This window comes from Fusarium falciforme, chromosome 1, assembly GCF_026873545.1.
Source record: "Fusarium falciforme chromosome 1, complete sequence".
NCBI lineage: Eukaryota > Fungi > Ascomycota > Sordariomycetes > Hypocreales > Nectriaceae > Fusarium > Fusarium falciforme.
In genome coordinates this window covers 2377632-2395127 of record NC_070544.1, presented here as the reverse complement: position 1 = coordinate 2395127, position 17496 = coordinate 2377632, and the positions used below count along the sequence as shown (strand labels likewise).

The following is a 17496-nucleotide window of genomic DNA, read 5'->3' as shown; positions in this document are numbered from 1 at the left end:
ATTCGGAATGGCTCCGTGATGGTTTTATGCCTGGGCAGCGTCCACTCTTGGGGCTTCTAAACTTACATCCTGAAAACGGCGATTACTAACTACCCTAGATTGAAGCTGAAGGGATTCAGGGGATAGGCATATGTACGCTTCTATCGGCTACCAATGATACGAGCTAGCTCTTCTCAGCCTTGTCCATCTGGGCCTCGACCTGATCGACTGTGAATCTGTGCATCAGCTTAATGGCCTTGCCGACCTTGGCAGGATCTTCCTCTGGTGCCGTGGCCTTGCTGATATGTATCTGTTGCGCGTGTGAACGGATTGCGTGACTATGATTACATTTCACCTACCACCGGGACGTCAAAGTCGTAGAGATCCCTCCACTTCTTCGACTCGGGCTTTGGAAGGTCAATGTTGACTTCTGTGTAGGCGAATGGCCGCTTGTCCCAGACATCGGACAGGACGCTTTTTGCCTGGGTGCAGAGGCCGCAGGTGTCACGGGTGAAGAAGGTGATCCTGGTGGATTGGAGGAGGCGACGAGTGGCAAACATGATGAGCCGTGCTAAATAATGACAATTAATCTGGCTAGAGAAATGAGTTTTCTTGATTGGAATGTCAATGGCTTGAAAATGGAATAACAACATGGGTCGATAGCTTCATCTTCAGCTGCACAGAACTGCCAACCATCCATCGCTGACCCCGCACCCAAACAGGAAGGCGGTGGACCTGGAGCTCCCTCTCCCGCATCGTCATCGCTGGAATTCTAGAAGCTCCCACCCCACAGACTCGACAACTCCCAAAACCTCTGCTCTCCCCCTTATTCACAGACGGTTTTGCAATTCTTCGAGAGATCATAGAGCTATACCCACCTGAAATCTGCAATATGGCCCAAAAGTGTGTCCATCAGGGTTGTGGAAAGGAGTTTACCGATCCTGATGAGAAATGCGAGTACCACCCCGGTCCTCCAATCTTTCACGAGGGGCAGAAAGGTAAGCAAGCATTGGATTCATCAAGAAGCAACCTTGATGTTTGCCCACGCACACGCTAATTCATCATGTAAAGGATGGAAGTGCTGCAAGCCTCGAGTCCTGACCTTTGACGAGTTCATGAACATTCCCCCTTGCACTACAGGTACACACTCGACGACCGACAAGCCTCCCCAGCTGGAGGAGAAGCCACAGGAGGACGAAGCTGCCCTTGCACAGAAGATCGACGCCCTCAACGCTGCTGCTCCCTCCCGCACACCCATCCAGACTGCCCAGCACGCTCCGACTCCGCCTCCTCCGCCGCCAGAGTCCGAAGATGACGACCCTAGCCTCGAGATCCCCGACGGCGCTGCCTGCAAGCGCAAGACTTGCGGCGCAGTCTACAAGAAGGGTAGTTCTAGAGACGAGGAGGAGTGTGTGCATCACCCTGGTGTGCCCATCTTCCACGAGGGAAGTAAGGGTTACTCCTGCTGCAAGCGCAGGGTGCTGGAGTTTGACCAGTTCATGAAGATTGAGGGCTGCAAGACCAAGGCAAAGCACTTGTTCGTGGGCAGTGGAAAGAATGGCAACGGCAACGGCAACGGCGGCGCTGAGGAGGTTCTAACTACTGTCCGGTAAGTGTTGGATTCTCGAGGGCTTGTCAACCGTGATGCTCACAGTTTACAGGCACGACTTCTACCAGACCCCGGCCAACGTCATCGCCTCCTTCTTTCTCAAGAAAATCAACAAGGAGACAGCCAAGGTCGAGCTGCAGACCAAGCAAGTGAACCTCGACCTCACGACAACCGACCCGACCCCCAAGCGATACACGGCCGAGGTGCCCCTTTTTGCGTCAATCGACACCGAGAAGTCCTCATTCAAGATCCTCGGCACAAAGCTGGAACTGGTTCTCGCCAAGTCGGACGGAAGTTCGTGGCCGGTATTGCGGGGGGATGAGGCGCTGACGGGCGAGATCCTGCAGGTTGGCCGGGCTGGAAGGGCATGAGTGCGTGAAGAATGGCAAGAATTGAGCATGACACGGAGTTTAGGTGACGGTTGAAAGGGCGTTGATAGATGATGGCTACATCTGGCCAAGTGTGTTTACCGGGTTGGAGAGTGAAATTAGCGAGCAGGAGAAGGCCAGGTTATGGATAGGGTTAAGAGATTTAGGAAGAACCAAAATGACAAGCATCCCTTAAAGAATGAGTATTGGTACGTACCTATGTGAGGTCTGAAGAACCTTAGTAGTTGAGTGGCATAACAAGGGAGTTGCTGAGATTCTGACTATTCATGCCTTCCATTGACTGGGTAGAAGGCCATTTCCTCAGAAGTTTGAAGATAAACGAGTGTTTATGGGGCATGACGCATGATGATCTCGTACTAATGGTTGCATACATCAATACTGCCTCAACAAACCTTGTTCGGAACAATGCTCTTCTTGAGGGCCTATGCTCAAGGGGATTTCGAATTGACTTTAGAGACCTCGTTTCGCACACTTGATCGTTATCTTGCTTGGTTATCCAAGGCTAAAGTCGGCTACCCAACCAACGTATGAGCGAACTGTATTGAACGCACGTGTATCGCATGACGGCGAATTACTATATTTATCTCTCTGGCAGAACGCCCCTTTAGATCCATGGCAGAGACCCACAGATGAACATCATCACCGTCATTTGTTGACAATGGACGCTTACCTCGTAAATCCGGCGTATCCGGTGGATGAATTGTTGGCTCTGAAACAACTTGACCGGAAACACGCAAGGCCCGCAACTTACGACAAGGCCAAGAGGTTTCCCATGTAGGTAATTACAGGTACGTGCCAGAGCAGATTCCATGATCCTTGAGGCCGAGCCGGCTTACTTACCCACGCGAGATCTGCAGCTCAGCTGCAGAATAGTTTAGTACTTGTTTCCATAGCATCCGTCATCACTCTTCTTGGGACACGTCTTGTATTGTTACCTTTTTTCCGTTGTATGCTCATCTTGTATCATGTCAGAATGCGGCATCTTGTATGGCTCTGCGTGACCATTGCTCAAGTGATAGCATCCTCAGAGATCCGGGCCAAGCAGGAAACCTTGAGCGTTGGCAAGGACAGTGGCAACTTTTCGCATTACGATGTCCTCAACTACACTGCCACTGAACCAGGCCGGCCGGTAAAGCCGGGGACGAAGCTGCGTATCCTCTGCGCTGGCGACTCAATCACTTCTGGGTTGAAGAGCGAACAGGAAGGTGGTGATGGTGATGGCTATCGGCGCCAACTCCAGAAGGACTTGTCAGGTAGGTTGAACCTTGTCCTCGGCCACACGTGAATACTGACTCAGTGCCAACAGAGGATGAGGTTGTCTTTACGGGCACGGTTGAAGGGGGTACAATGACGGATGGCTACTTTGTAAGTGCTCCCGCTCACGACTGAGACGTTGCGCTCACCCAACTCTACAGGCGGCCTGGCCGGGGAAGACGATACAGGTCATAAGTGACAGGATCGGCCCTTCTCTTGAGCAGAGACCCAACATTATCCTCCTCCACGCCGGGACAAATGACATGAACTCGAGATCTCGGCTCACACAGGCAGAAACCCCAGCAGACGCGGCAGAGCGCCTGGGCAGGCTCATCGACAAGATGATAAAGGCGTGCCCGGACGCAGTCATCCTGGTTGCAGTAATCGTCGGAACATGCGATACCACCAAGATTGCAAAGACGCCAGAGTACCAGGCCCTGATCCCGGGTGTCGTTCAGGAGCGGCGGCAGGCCGGCCACCACGTGCTGGCGGTGGACTTTTCCACGTTTCCCATCCAAGATCTGCGAGACTGCGTGCACCCGACGAACGAGGGATATCGATTGTTCGGCGATTACTGGTACGACTTTGTTACTCAGATACCGAGCAGCTGGATCAAGGAGCCTGTTGGGGAAGATCCGCAGCGCAGCGTGGCGGATGGGACTCGGCGGATCAGCAAGAATGGTGTATTGCGTACTGGGCTATTCTGGGTATTTTGCTGGAGTGTAACAGACATGTTTCCATGATTGGATTGTTGTTGGATATGTAGGTATTCATATTCATGATGCATGCATGCTTCCCCATGATGGAGTTGTGAGTGCTGCCTGAGTGAGTCGAGACAACGTTTGTGCAACGTGCATGATTGGTGTCACTTGATTGTGAAATTCTCTCGACAAGAGACAATGAAGCTTAGCTTACAACCACATCATCAACCCCATGTCTGCAATGAAGTGAGGTGAGCGACGCACACGCAATTACCCCTGCCCCTCAAACTGCCTGTTCGGCCATCTGAGCGCTTAGCTGATGAGAAACTGGCCAAATACAGCGTCTACCTCGAGGAGGCCGGGATTGTTGAGCTGAACGTCTAAACGGACAGGGCAGAATTCGTGGAAAAGACTGGGGTGACTCTGTATTAATTCGTAGCTTGCTTGACCTTGATGGAATTGTTAGCCTTTGCGTGGAAGTGAGCGACACTGGTACGCACGACTGGACACTTCAACCTATTCATCGCCGCTTACATGAGGCCGGAACAGATTGGATGCTTTGAAATACGTAGTAGTCGAATAAACCACCAGGTCTGGAAGGACACCTGAGATGAATCCCACCTGAACATTGATTAGCGGGTCTCAAGGAATTCGAGTTGCTACGAGCGATACTTACTACCCCATGGTGTTCTTATGACCCCTTGTCATGCTGGATAGATATCGCCTGCATTCGTTTCTTCATGTGCTAGATTTGACCGTCCGTTACTTGGTAGAAGATACTCGGAGGTAATCGTGCGGGAAACCATCTCCGTCGTATGCTCGTATTGTTTCAGTAGCGATGTTCGAGCAGGGGTCACTCACCTTCTCCCCCAAACTCCACGGACCAACGAGCGAGTACAGGCCAAAAGATCGGAGACGGCACAGACCAGAAGATTGACAGGCTCATCTCCATCTTGCGCTGCAAACTCCCCTCTCCCCCCCATGCCCTGCCCAGGCAAACTGGGGAATCCCACTTTTCTCCGCCATTGCGAGGCCCAATGTCAAAAATGCAAGGTTCCTGATAAGCCCGGAACCAAGCCAAGCCAAGACGAGGAGACGACTCATGGGCGTGGATATGGAGATGAGCAGTCCGTCTCACACCCGATATGGGGGCGAGCTCCATTGAACTCACCAAATTCGGATACGTAACCAGAGACCCAAGCGCAGCCTCTTACTGGCTGCCTTCGCCTTCATCACTGCCACACCCCTTCTCGTCTCTCATGGCTCCTTGCTTCGCGCCTAGCCTCCAGGGCCTCGCACGCGCTGGACCATCCCGCATCTAGTGGCTCCCACTTCGCTCTTAGTGGCTTCAGCCTCTTTGGTGGCAGTCCGGGGGTGCTTGTGACGACTGATAAGAGATAGTGATATCATTCGGAAGCTGATAGATAACGGGTTTGGTTGTTGCCATGATGCCATAGTCCATCCAATACCAGCCCTTATCAGAGGTTGTACCTGTTCTCAGAAAACAAGCTTAACCTGATGGCTGAGCTGCCATTCCCCCGGCCTCAGCTATAAGTTGTCGCCATGCCCTGCGCTCGCGCAGCCGTCATCTCTCACGGCACGCCTTGACAGCAAGATATCCGGATCCGAAGTGCAATATTCAACCCGTTCATTTTAGCAAATATGACAACTGAAGTCTCTCACGGCCGCGGCGGCGCAGGCAACTTCCAGCCAGACGACACCCAGTATATCGACGGCGAGGTCGTTCGCACAGGTGTCGAGGGTAGCCATGGTGACGGCGCATTCAGCTCCGGTCGAGGTGGTACGTATTGACGACTTTCCTTGGTCCTTTCCATCAGAAGTCTGGCCATATGCTGGCGTCAACTTCGCTCAGGCATGGTACACCCTCTGCCTTTGCTTCCATGTTTCCGACGTGCAGTCTCTCAATTGCACTCTTGACCAATAAGCATTGTTTCGCGCCGCTGACACGATTAAACTTAATCATAGGCGCCGGAAACATCTCCGACGTTGGCTCCAAGCCCACCGAGCGTAGGGACAAGGACATCATTCCAGACGCTGCTGTTCGGCCGAGCATGGACGGCCGAGACTACCACACTGGCCGAGGCGGTGCTGGTAACGCTCAGACGGCTGCTGCTGCCGAGAGAAAGTCGGAGGAGAAGCTAGTGACTGAGAAGCCTGCAATTGTGGCCCCAGTTGGCCTCGCCGACAAGCTCAAGGCCATGATCTTTGGAGGCAAGAAGAAGTAGGGGTCTCTTGGTTGGGATGAGTTGTGATTGCGACGATGAGTACGGAGGAGACAGACTGAGTCCCCCTGGGCAGTGTTGTGCTGGCCTAGGGCCATGTTGGACTTGAGATACCCCTGATATCATGGTTTCCCGTTGATCAATTTGATTGCCCTTGATGGCGCTGGCGAGTGCGCATAGAAAAGAACAGAACAGGACATTTGCCCTGAGTACTTGGTGTGATCAAGTGCCGAACACCGCCTGTGGCCACACGCAGATCCTGCGGTTCTCGTGATCCCTTGGCACTGATACCTGACAGCTGCCAACCTGAGGATCTTCGTTCCCATAAGACAAGTCAGCTCGGAGAGTCGACGAGCAAGCTGAAATAGGAACACCAAGGACACGGAACAGGCCCAAGATCGCTGAAATGACGTTGGGCATCCTCGTCCAGGATGATTCCTCCAGTCTTGATACGTGAAATGAGCCGATAATTACACTACGGGAAATCGAGTTCATCCCGCACAAGGCATTGCCTGGTCGTTTAGCGTGGCCGTAGTTGAGTCTGAGGGTGCTGAAAAGAGCATGTCGATATTCCCGGATTGGTTGTTCTCTGTGGCTCTTGTCTCTCCAAGCTCCAGGCTAAGCCAGTTTGGCACGGTGCAAATGCAACTCTGGACTAAGAGAAACTGCAGGCTCCTTGTTAGTGCCAAAGACCCTGATATGAGCAGCCCAAAGATCGCCCAAGGTGGCCTTGATTATGCTACCCTCGTCCAGCCTGCATCTCCCCCGGAGACGAGACCCAAAAGCAGCGAATAAACGCCGCGGCAGGCCCGTCGTGGTTCTTGCGATCAATGTCTTGTTAACCCTCTTTCAGCATAGATGGATCCTTTGTTGGCTACCCGTGTTGCCTCATGACGCAGGCTAGGAGCTGGGGACATGACCGTGTCGGCCCCTGGTTCTCAAGTGCCAGCCATGTTTAAGAATACGACCATTCGCGCTTCCACTGACGATCAAGGGTCTTTCCTGTTGTTCTCTTGGTTGTTCTTTTCGCAGAGCCTCGTTCGCATATCCTTCTCTCGCGCCGGGTCGTGTTGTTCCCAACGATAGGTGACATTCCGGAAGCACACACTCCTTATTGCTGCTGGCAGAGTACATGGCGCATCACATTCTTGATCAAGAGCAACCGGCGCTCTATTCCGGTTCTGGATCGTCGAACTTGTTCTGGGATTATACTGAGACTTGGAGGTTGAACTTTGGCTCAGCTGTGTTGGGCCGTGTGACGACAATCACGTGCACTGGGTGAGATCACGGGAGCTGTTCGAGGTAACTACCTCAACCCTTCTGGTCTCTGCCAAGGCGTGGGCACCGTGTGGCCACACGTGACCACACGAGTGACTCACCCGTATGTGGTACGTAGCCACCGTATCATAGAAAAACATAGCACACTAAAAATCGGGTCTGGTTGCCTACCTTAATCAGCGTCGCGAAAAGGGCTAATTTCATAGCTAAATAGAAGGAAATTAAGATATTAATTAAAAAAGCTATTAATTAGTTATTTTATTATTTAAATCTTTTACTTATTAAAGCTTTTTTAATATTATATAAATTTAATAATTAATAGTTTCTCATATTAAAGCCTTTTAGCTTTTTTTAATTAGTTCTTTAATAATCTTAGTATCTTAGTAATTATACTTCTTAATATATTCTTTTAGGATTAATTAGATATTTTTAATTAATAATATATTTAAACTCTAAGGGTAATTAAAAAAGTATAAGATAGTGGGCCTTAATGGCTAAATTGGGATAAAATCATAGATTAAAGGTAGGTTTCTATTATATATAAGACTTTAACTTACTAAGCCTTCTATAATAGCTTAGCTATAGAGCTTTTAAGAGGTCTTTGCGTATATAATAACTAGCCAGGGTTACCCCGATTAGTCAGCGGATTTAACAGCTACCCTACATCCTTATAAAAAGTAATTAAAATTATTTTTTTTATTTTTACATAAGCTTATAATAACTAGGGCTATAGCTATTATTATTATCTTTTTTAAGTATAAAGCTATAGCTTTTTTTAACTTATTACTTAATAATAATTTTAAGTTATTATTTTTTTCTTAATAAGTATTTAATTTATATCTTATATATTGTAAAAGTTCTTATTATAAAGGTCTTTTATAAATATAATTCTAGAAAAATAAGCTTATAAGATATAAGCCTAGGACTCTACTACCCTATAGTATAGCTTATGCGCTATCTTATAGCTTGCTTACCTAAGCTTTATATTCTTAGATAAGCAAGATATTAAGGAGTTATAATAATTCCCCTTTTAGGTCCTATTACCCTTTTAGGAAGGGTCACGTGACTTCGGACTTAGGGCTCTTATAGAGCCCGATAAAGCCAATAAAGCCATGCCTTTCTATAGGGTATTTCCTATCCGGTTTTAAATCTCTTAGTTTAAAACCTTTAAGGGTTTCAGCTTCTTCCAACTATAGCCCGGCTTTAAGCTATCCGTTTCTAGCAAAACTAATAGGGTTTTAAAGCCCGGAATTAGAGCTATCCGACGGTATAACTTTTATCCGAATCGGGCTAATAGATTCCGATCAATTAGCTATATAAGCTATAAACCCTCTCTTAGAAATAGCTTCTTAGATCTTTAATCAATACAAGTAACAAGACTACCTATGAGAAGCTGGCCTTCTTCTTTATAACCTTATCTATTATTTTCCCTACTTTTATTGCTCTATGATACCTTATCTAGCTAATTAGCTTTTTATAAGGACTGATTCCTCTGCCTATTCTCCTCCTATTTTAGTTACCTACCCTATACTATTTTCAGACTTTATAGTCTTTATTTTTCAGTCTTTTATATATATATTTTTTTAAAAAGAAATATATCATAATAATTAGCTAAGAGATATAAGAGATTATACATTAAGTATTTTAATTATTTATTTTTATCTTTAGCCTCTTAGGCTTTTTTTTATCTTTTTTTAATAACTCTTAGATAGCTTTTTTATTATTTTAGTTTATTAATCTCTTTTAAGAAAATTTTATTAATTATTATTAAGGCTTTATATATTAATTTCTCTTTTTTTTTTAAGAATTTCTTAAGGTTATTAAAGGCCTATCTTATATTTATAACTTTAAAATTATTATAAAATCTTTTTATTTAATTTTATTTCTTTATATTATATTATAAATATAAATTTATAACTTAAAAAAAATAATAAATATAAAACTTTAAAGAAATCTTAAGATTATTAAATTTTAATTTTTTTAAAGCTTTTTAAAAGCTTATATTTCTTATTTTATTAGTTATATTATTTTATTTTATAATTTATTTATTAATAGCTTAGTAATAAATTAAATAGCTTTAATAAGACTTTATTAAATAACTTTTATATATCTTTTATACTTTTTTTTAAATTTATTATTATTAAAAAAAATTCTTTATATAAGAATTTTACTTAGTTTATAAATATATTATTAGCTAAATAATAATAATAATAACTAAATAGCTTATTAATTATTTTAAGGACTTAATTTTAAATTTTTATAATTCTTTTTTTAAGGTTTTTATATTTAAATAAAAAATATCTATATAAGGTCTATAAGGAGTTATAAATTTAGTAATTAATTATTATGAGATTTATAATCTCATTAGCCTTTTAATTATTATTTATATTAGCCCTTAAGAAAAATATTTTTCTCTTAGAAGGTATTATTAAAGTCTTATATTAGTAAGGTTTTTTTATAATTATAAACTTAGCTTTTAAGTTTTTTTTTCTTAATATATTATATATTTAGCTTTATATAAGGGTTTTATAAGCAGCTAGGCTTATTTTTAGCTAATAAATTAATATAAACTTATAAATTTTAGTTTTTTATTTTTATCTTAAAAATATTAAATTAAGTACTTTAATTATTATTAAAGGCTAGCTTTATATTTATATTTATTATTATTATTTAAAAAGCTATTAATAAAAACTTTTTAATTTAATCTCTTAATTAAAAATTATTAATTAATATATAAGACTTTTAATTATTATAAATTAAAGCTATTTATATAAATTACTTTAATCTATATATATTACTTTTATTATTATTCTTAATAATACTTTTTTTTTTTTTTTTTTTTTTTTTGCTGCGATATAGCCTTCTTAATTGGGCCTAGCCTGCCGCAGAGCCAGAGATCACCCGGCCAGCTATTTGCGCACATGACCACCCTCTGAGCGATTGGACAGGGTGCAATCCGACAATATGCAAGGGCGCGAGCGGGGTCAGGGCCTTGGTATGCTAAGTTTTTCTACGATACCGTGCCCACCACAAATTGCAGGCTGTGACTCACTTCGGCCGTCTTCGGAGCTGCGTCCAAAAAACCTCGACATCCGGACACTCGCGCGACAACAACAGTTTGTCGAGATATATCTATCAGTCACTTCCAACATTAACGTCTTGTGTTGTCCACGAAGCTTCGAACAACATTCATCATGGCTCCCGAACGTGTTTGCCTGTAAGTCATTTGCCTCTCAATTACTTATTTTGGTTCGAGCAAGATTACTGACCCTTGTCCAGTGCCTACTCTGGCGGTGAGTTGAGAACTCCGGAAGCAATATCATCAACATCAACATCAGATATTCTGACCAATGGACAGGCCTGGATACTTCCACTATTCTCAAGTACTGCGCCCCCCATGTCTTGCTTTCTGACGGATTGCGGCAAGGAGAAGACTTCGACGGTTTCAAGTCTTCGAGCTCGACGTGGAGACGACAATCATCAAAGATGTGGGATTGTTTAACAAGAGCTGACCAATGACTCTTAGGTGGCTCGTCCTTCAAGGCTATGAGGTCGTGTGTTTCCTCGGCGACTGCGGCCAGGAGGAAGACTTCGATGCCGTCAAGGCCAAGGCGCTGAAGCTCGGCGCTGAGAAGATGATCATCGAGAACGTCCAGCAGGAGCTGATTGACGACTTGGTGTGGCCCGCCATCCAGTGTAAGTCTTCACAGGCTGTTTATAGTAATGCAGCGGGTTTACTAACGGAATCCACCAGGCAACGCTATCTATGAAGGACAATGTAAGACGGTTCACCTCGGACGCTCTTCGATGGCATCGCTAATGCCCTGAAGACCTTCTCGGCACAAGCCTAGCCCGGCCGGTATTGGCCAGGGCAATGGTGCAAGTTGCGAAGGATAACAACTGCACGATCCTCAGCCATGGATGTAAGTTGTCGTGGTTCAAGTGGTCTCATTACTGTTCGCTCCAGTCGCTGACACGTAACCCTAACCCTAGGCACCGGTAAGGGCAACGAGTAAGTCCTGATCATAATCCCGATATATATGTTGTCGCCCTCTGTCGTTCTTGCACCATACTGACTTCCTTCTTCTAGCCAAGTCCGCTTCGAGCTGGCGTGGAAGGCATGTGACCCCAAGATGAAGATTCTGGCCCCCTGGCGCATCCCTGCGTTCTTCAACCGATTCCAGTAAGCCTCCTTTTATGTTCACTACTGCATATTTAAGCTAATCATTCCGCAGGGGACGTGCCGATCTTCTCAAGTTCGCCAAGGAGCAGAACATCCCCGTTAGCTCTACTCCCAAGGCCCCCTGGTCTATGGACGACAACATCATCGTATGTATAAAAGGTCCTATTGCTTCTTCGTAATACTGACTATCGACCTGATAGCACTGCTCATACGAGGCTGGTGTAAGTCCTCCTACAGGAACACCTCTCTTTGCGACCTGTTAACCCTGAACTTGCTAGATTCTTGAGCAAACAGACATGGAGCCCCCGAAGGAAATGTGGAAGCGCACAGTTGGTGAGGCGACTCAGCCTACACACTTCTAGATTTTGCGCTAATGCCTCTCTAAAGATCCCCTAGACGCTCCTGATAAGCCTACTCGCTTCACCGTCCACTTTGCCAAGGGTGTTCCTGTTAAGCTTGAAGTTGGGAGCAAGGCCGTTACTGGCTCCTTAGAGATCTTCAAGGAGGCTAACGAGTTGGGCCGTGCTAACGGTAGGACTGCGAACCGAAGGGCTTTTAAGCGAGTACTGACGTAGTCCCAGGTATTGGACGCGAGGATATCGTCGAGTCGAGGTTCATCGGTAAGCCTACTCTCAGGGAACTTTAACATCAGCACGCGATTGCTAATTTTTTATTTCAGGATTAAAATCTCGTGGTTGCTATGGTCAGTCGCGTTTATTTCCTTACTTTTCTAAATGATTTGTTGTTGTTGTTGTTGGAGACGTCTTTGAGGTTGCGGATGCATTGTCGATGTTTTGGTGTGCGCGGCCGGCGACGTAGATCATGGCCCCGTCGCAGGCGACACCTGTTCCGCTCTCCCCCATGGATATTGATAAGATGTTCTAACCTTGTATGCAGATACCCCCGGCCTGACTATTTTGCGCAAGCTGCATCAAAACCTGGAGGTAAATTGTCACCTCCTTGAGCATTGGATTGGCTCATGCTGTGGTGTTTGATATCCCTTGATGCGATTCCAGAGTCGTCTCTTGGGCCAAAATCCTCTTGCCGTTTACAAGCGGGGCTGCCTCAAGAGCCCTCGAAAGCCTAAAGGGCTCAGGCTACTGGCCAAAGCAGCTGGACCTCAGCCCCTGAGGCCCATGGCTTCTGCAGTCCGGCCTTCGTGTGGCAGTCTTCACCAGCGCTCTGGGCTTGTGCCGTTGCCCATTGAAATGGAATACCAGTCCAGGGAGTCAAGAGTCACCTGAGCATGAGCCAATCCAAACACTCTCTATCTTTAATAAGTATAGGACTCCAGTTAACGATTGCTCAGGGTCTCGTGATGGATAGCAAGGTGCGCATCATTCGCGACCGTCTCTCGGATGACTGGGCGCAATGTATCTACAACGTGCGTAGCCCCTTCCCTTCAAGCTCTGTCGGATTAGACATTGCTGACATCTTTTCAGGGAATGTACTTTACGCCTGAGCGCGAGTTCGTTCAGCAGGCGATCTCTATCAGCCAGAAGCAGGTTGATGGCAAGGTCGAAGCTCTGGCATACAAGGGCAACGTTATCATCGTTGGCCGCTCCAGCGAGACATCCAATCTCTACAGCGAAGAAGAGAGCAGCATGGTGAGTACCTGAAGAGGACCACCTCGGATCAAAACTAACATAAGAAATGCAGGACACTCTTGAAATGGATTGGAGTGTCGAAGACACAACTGGGTTTATAAACGTGAATGCTATACGCATCGCCAAGTATGGCGAGCGCAAGATCAGGGATGGCGAGCCCCTTTCCAAGCGTAAGTAGACAGACTTGGGATGCTAGCCTTCCAGCGCTACAGAAGCTTTTGGTAGACGGAGGAAAATCGGCGAGAATGGAATAGTTTATGTTGTGCTTGGACATCACGAGTACGAGAACCAATAAGAAAAGCTCTTGTGTAATACCTTCTTCACTGTTACCTACGCAGGTTGTGGGCAAAAGCCCTGCGATAACTCATCGTCTGGCGTGTGCGATTAAGCACCTTAGAATGTATTGTTCCTTTCCTACTTGCTATGAGACTTTCTAGTCAATTACCTCGCCCCTCGCTCCTGGCGCATCCTGAATCCCGAACCATAGCGATAGCCGCATAAAGTGAATAGAGTATACTGCAAATAAAAGATCATATTAGTAGTTGATAATAGGCTCGCATGCGGCCCGTTATGTTAGATGACCGGGAACCCGCTATCTTTAGCTAAACTAAATATTTATATTTATATTTAAAATAATTTATTAGATAAAAATAAAAGAGATATATATATATATTATATATAATTTATATAAAAAGTTAAGTTATTACATCTTATATTTTAAAGCTATTAGCTTATATATAAAAGAATTAAGTTAATAATTAAATTTATTATTTTAAAATATTTTTTAAAATATTAAATTTAAAAATATATATATAATTAAGTAATTATATTTTATATTTTATATTATTGAAATTAAAATTAGAAAAAATACAAATAATATTATATTTAGTTATTAAAAAATATTTAAATTTATATTAATATTATTTTTTTTTAAATTTTTTTTTTAAAAATCTATTAATAAATAATAAAAACTTAAATAATAATAGCCTTTTTAAATTAAATTATTATTAAATAGTATATATAAGACTTTATATAATATTATTATTAAAGTAATTAATACTATTATTTAAATATATATATAAATCTAAATATAATATAAAATAATTAAATATATATAAAATTAATATATCTTTTAAATATACTAAAAATATATATTTTAAACCTTATAAATTTAATAAAAATCTATTAGGTTTTAATTTTTTAAAATATTTTATTTTAATTTTAATAAAAGATATTTATATATTTTATAATTTTATTATATATTTATATATATATTTATTACTACTATTATAAAATATATTATAATATTACTTATAATATTAAGTTTATTAATTTATATATAATGTCTATATTAATATAATTATTTTTATCTATATATTTGTTATAGTTGCGACTTCTTAGGTCACATAAAGCTAGGTAGGCAAAATGGTTGTATTGTACTGAAGCTTGCTAGAATTAAGATAATGGTATCGGTGGCGAAATACAAAGGATTGCTTTGTGTTACCTGGCGGAAAGGGCCGGGGCACGTGAACCCGTTGTTCCATGGGCTTGTACAAAGCCGCATAATAATATTTCTATTATATTTATTATATATATTATATAAGATTTAAATAATATTTAATCTTAAAAGATTTATTTAAAGATTTATTTTTAAGTTATTTTATTATTTTTAAACTTATTTTTAAGTATAAGTATTTTAAATAATAACTTAAATTTTAAATTTTTAAATATTTATAGTTTTAAATATTATTAATTATTTATTAATTATTATTTATATAAATTATTATTTATATAAATTATTAATATTTAATATTAATATTTTTAATTATATAGCTTATATATTGTATTTTTTATATAATTAATTAAGTAATTGAAAATATAAATTAAAAAAATATTATTAAATAATATAAAATTTAATATATTCTTAATAATTCTTTGTACTTTAATAGCTATCTTATAGCTTTAATTATAAGTATTTACATATTTTTATTATAACATAAAAGAGGTGGCGGATTCCCGGGGTGGCGGGTTCCTAGTCATCTGACTTACCTAAGTAGGTAGGTCACCATGGCCCCGAACTTACAACCCCAACGCCCGCGTCTTCAAGAGCATAGACTCTGGTCGGGTCTCTCGGCAATTTCGAAACGATCATTTAGGTCCTGCACAACATCGGCATTTGAGGCAGACGACGAGCGATCTTCAACCGACGGCGACATGAGCTCTCGCAATAGCGAAGCTGACTTTCGCCGGCGGGTGATACCGAGCCACGCGGGCCATGATTCACGTCCGACGAGTCGAAAGGAGCTTCTCGGATGGTACGCATACGCGTTTGCAGCCGAGACATACGTGATCTGTGGAATTGGTAGGTTATTCCGGAGCTTCTGGACTGCAGAGGCCGTATCCCAGCTGCTAACGCGCTTATCCAGGCTCCTTCATCCCCATCCTGCTCGAGACGCTCGCCCGAGAGAATGGCGTGCTGCTCTCTGACCGAAAGACACCATGCGGCTCAAGCTATAGCAAGGACAAGGATGACGGCCAATGCATTGTCTGGGTGCTGGGCATGGAGATCAATACTGCCAGTTTCGCCATGTACACCTTTTCCGTGAGCGTCCTGATTCAAGCACTGCTTGTCGTCAGTATCAGCTGCGCCGCCGACCATGGCAATTATCGGAAGAAGCTCCTCCTCAGTTTTGCATGGATCGGCAGCTTTGCGGTGATGGCTTACATCTTCATCACCAAGGAAAACTATATCATGGGCGCTCTCTTGACTATCATCTCCAACACATCATTCGGCGCCTCATTCGTGCTGCTCAACTCATTCCTCCCGCTCTTGGTGCGATATCATCCTGAGGTGATCGAGGCCAACGTTGCCAGCACCCCCGACCTGGGCCAATCTGACTACGAGTCTCGCCAACTGCAAGAATCTGTGGATGAATTGGAAGCTTCAATGGTGACAACAACTTCACCTTTGCTGCCGGAGGACGGCGAGCGGCTAAAGCCGACTGCAAGCCATGCAGAGATCACATCAAAAGAGCTCCAGCTCTCCACGCGCATATCGGCCATTGGAATTGGCACTGGATATATCGCTGCTCTACTCTTGCAGTGCACAGCCATTGGCGTCCTCATCGCGCTGCACAACTCCACCTGGGGCCAGAGAGTCGTTCTGTTCATGGTTGGACTCTGGTGGACCGTCTTCACGATCCCTGCGGCCATGTGGTTACGACCCCGACCAGGACCGCCCTTGGCCGATGATGGTCGAAAGGGCTTCATAGCGGGATTTGCATACATCATTTATGCCTGGAAAAGTCTCTTCACCACAATCCAGTTGGCAAGGCGCCTCCTGGATATTGTGCTGTTTCTCGCTGGATGGTTTCTTTTGTCGGATGCTATCGCGACCACGTCATCTACTGCAATTCTATTTGCCAAGACCCAACTCCACATGCGGCCGTGGGCACTCGGGATGATAAATGTCATTTCAACACTGGCAGGGGTGTTCGGCGCTTTCGGGTGGTCCTGGATTTCGCGGCTCTTTAATCTTCAGGCTCATCAGACCATTCTCGTCTGCATCGCCTTGTTTGAGTTGATTCCCATATATGGACTGATGGGATATCTCCCGTTCGTCAAGAACTGGGGTGTCTTTGGCCTGCAGCAACCATGGGAGATGTATCCCCTGGCCGCCGTTTATGGGTTTGTTCTCGGTGGTCTCAGCGGATACTGCCGGTCTCTGTACGGTGAACTCATCCCGCCAGGATCCGAGGCAGCATTTTATGCACTGTATGCCATCACGGACAAGGGCTCGAGCGTGTTCGGACCAACGATTGTCGGTGCCATTATCGACAAGACTGGGACAATCCGACCTGCATTCTGGTTTCTTGCAGCCCTGGTCGGGTTGCCGGCGCCACTCATCTGGTTCATCAACGTTGAGCGAGGCAAGCGAGAGGGCGCTAAGCTGGCCGAAACCATCGAGGGCTTTCCAAGTCAGGAAGATGATGAAGACGACCCCGAGCCTGAGAGCCGGGGAATGCTGGCAGAGTATGAGAGAGAACAAGAGGAGGGGGCTGTTAATGGACGAGCAGCGAACTAACTGGGTAATGACATAGCGGCGGCGTTTTGTGTAGGTCTTCTCTGCTCTTCAGGCGATGATATGGGCTTTAGACGACATGGACGGAAGTTTTTAATGGGTTCGGGTATAAATAAAGGATATATAATTGCTTTTGGCCCTTTCTTGATGCTCCGCGATGATGGATACAGGA

The 17496-nt window shown here is 44.2% G+C and overlaps 6 protein-coding genes across 6 annotated transcripts; 5 read left to right on the top strand and 1 right to left on the bottom strand.

Annotated features, from left to right (window-relative positions):
- Positions 1 to 163: 163 nt before the first annotated feature.
- NCS54_00063400 (Glutaredoxin-like protein) lies at positions 164 to 599 on the bottom strand (the record flags this gene model as incomplete). Its single annotated transcript, XM_053146280.1, has 2 exons — positions 339 to 599; positions 164 to 289 (listed from the first exon to the last, which is right to left on the bottom strand). The coding sequence occupies exons 1-2, from the start codon at positions 537 to 539 to the stop codon at positions 164 to 166; spliced, it is 327 nt and encodes a 108-aa protein (XP_053002255.1). The 5' UTR covers positions 540 to 599.
- A 185-nt stretch (positions 600 to 784) lies between these two features.
- NCS54_00063300 (Hypothetical protein) lies at positions 785 to 1959 on the top strand (the record flags this gene model as incomplete). Its single annotated transcript, XM_053146279.1, has 3 exons — positions 785 to 977; positions 1051 to 1588; positions 1641 to 1959. The coding sequence occupies exons 1-3, from the start codon at positions 872 to 874 to the stop codon at positions 1957 to 1959; spliced, it is 963 nt and encodes a 320-aa protein (XP_053002254.1). The 5' UTR covers positions 785 to 871.
- A 967-nt stretch (positions 1960 to 2926) lies between these two features.
- Positions 2927 to 3974, top strand: NCS54_00063200 (SGNH-hydro domain-containing protein; the record flags this gene model as incomplete). Its single annotated transcript, XM_053146278.1, has 3 exons — positions 2927 to 3230; positions 3284 to 3342; positions 3393 to 3974. The coding sequence occupies 3 exons, from the start codon at positions 2927 to 2929 to the stop codon at positions 3972 to 3974; spliced, it is 945 nt and encodes a 314-aa protein (XP_053002253.1).
- A 1596-nt stretch (positions 3975 to 5570) lies between these two features.
- On the top strand, positions 5571 to 6178 carry NCS54_00063100 (Hypothetical protein; the record flags this gene model as incomplete). The annotated part of the gene is made up of 2 exons (XM_053146277.1): positions 5571 to 5733; positions 5919 to 6178. Exons 1-2 carry the CDS (start codon positions 5595 to 5597, stop codon positions 6176 to 6178), a joined length of 399 nt encoding a protein of 132 aa, XP_053002252.1. The 5' UTR covers positions 5571 to 5594.
- A 4469-nt stretch (positions 6179 to 10647) lies between these two features.
- NCS54_00063000 (Argininosuccinate synthase) lies at positions 10648 to 13421 on the top strand (the record flags this gene model as incomplete). The annotated part of the gene is made up of 18 exons (XM_053146276.1): positions 10648 to 10670; positions 10733 to 10746; positions 10812 to 10917; positions 10980 to 11149; positions 11208 to 11231; positions 11284 to 11376; positions 11447 to 11465; positions 11544 to 11636; positions 11689 to 11782; positions 11837 to 11857; positions 11915 to 11969; positions 12024 to 12167; positions 12218 to 12256; positions 12316 to 12339; positions 12534 to 12580; positions 12946 to 13020; positions 13079 to 13243; positions 13296 to 13421. 18 exons carry the CDS (start codon positions 10648 to 10650, stop codon positions 13419 to 13421), a joined length of 1332 nt encoding a protein of 443 aa, XP_053002251.1.
- Positions 13422 to 15310: 1889 nt separating this feature from the next.
- Positions 15311 to 17327, top strand: NCS54_00062900 (Autophagy-related protein; the record flags this gene model as incomplete). Its single annotated transcript, XM_053146275.1, has 2 exons — positions 15311 to 15605; positions 15670 to 17327. The coding sequence occupies 2 exons, from the start codon at positions 15311 to 15313 to the stop codon at positions 17325 to 17327; spliced, it is 1953 nt and encodes a 650-aa protein (XP_053002250.1).
- Between the last annotated feature and the right edge of the window lie 169 nt (positions 17328 to 17496).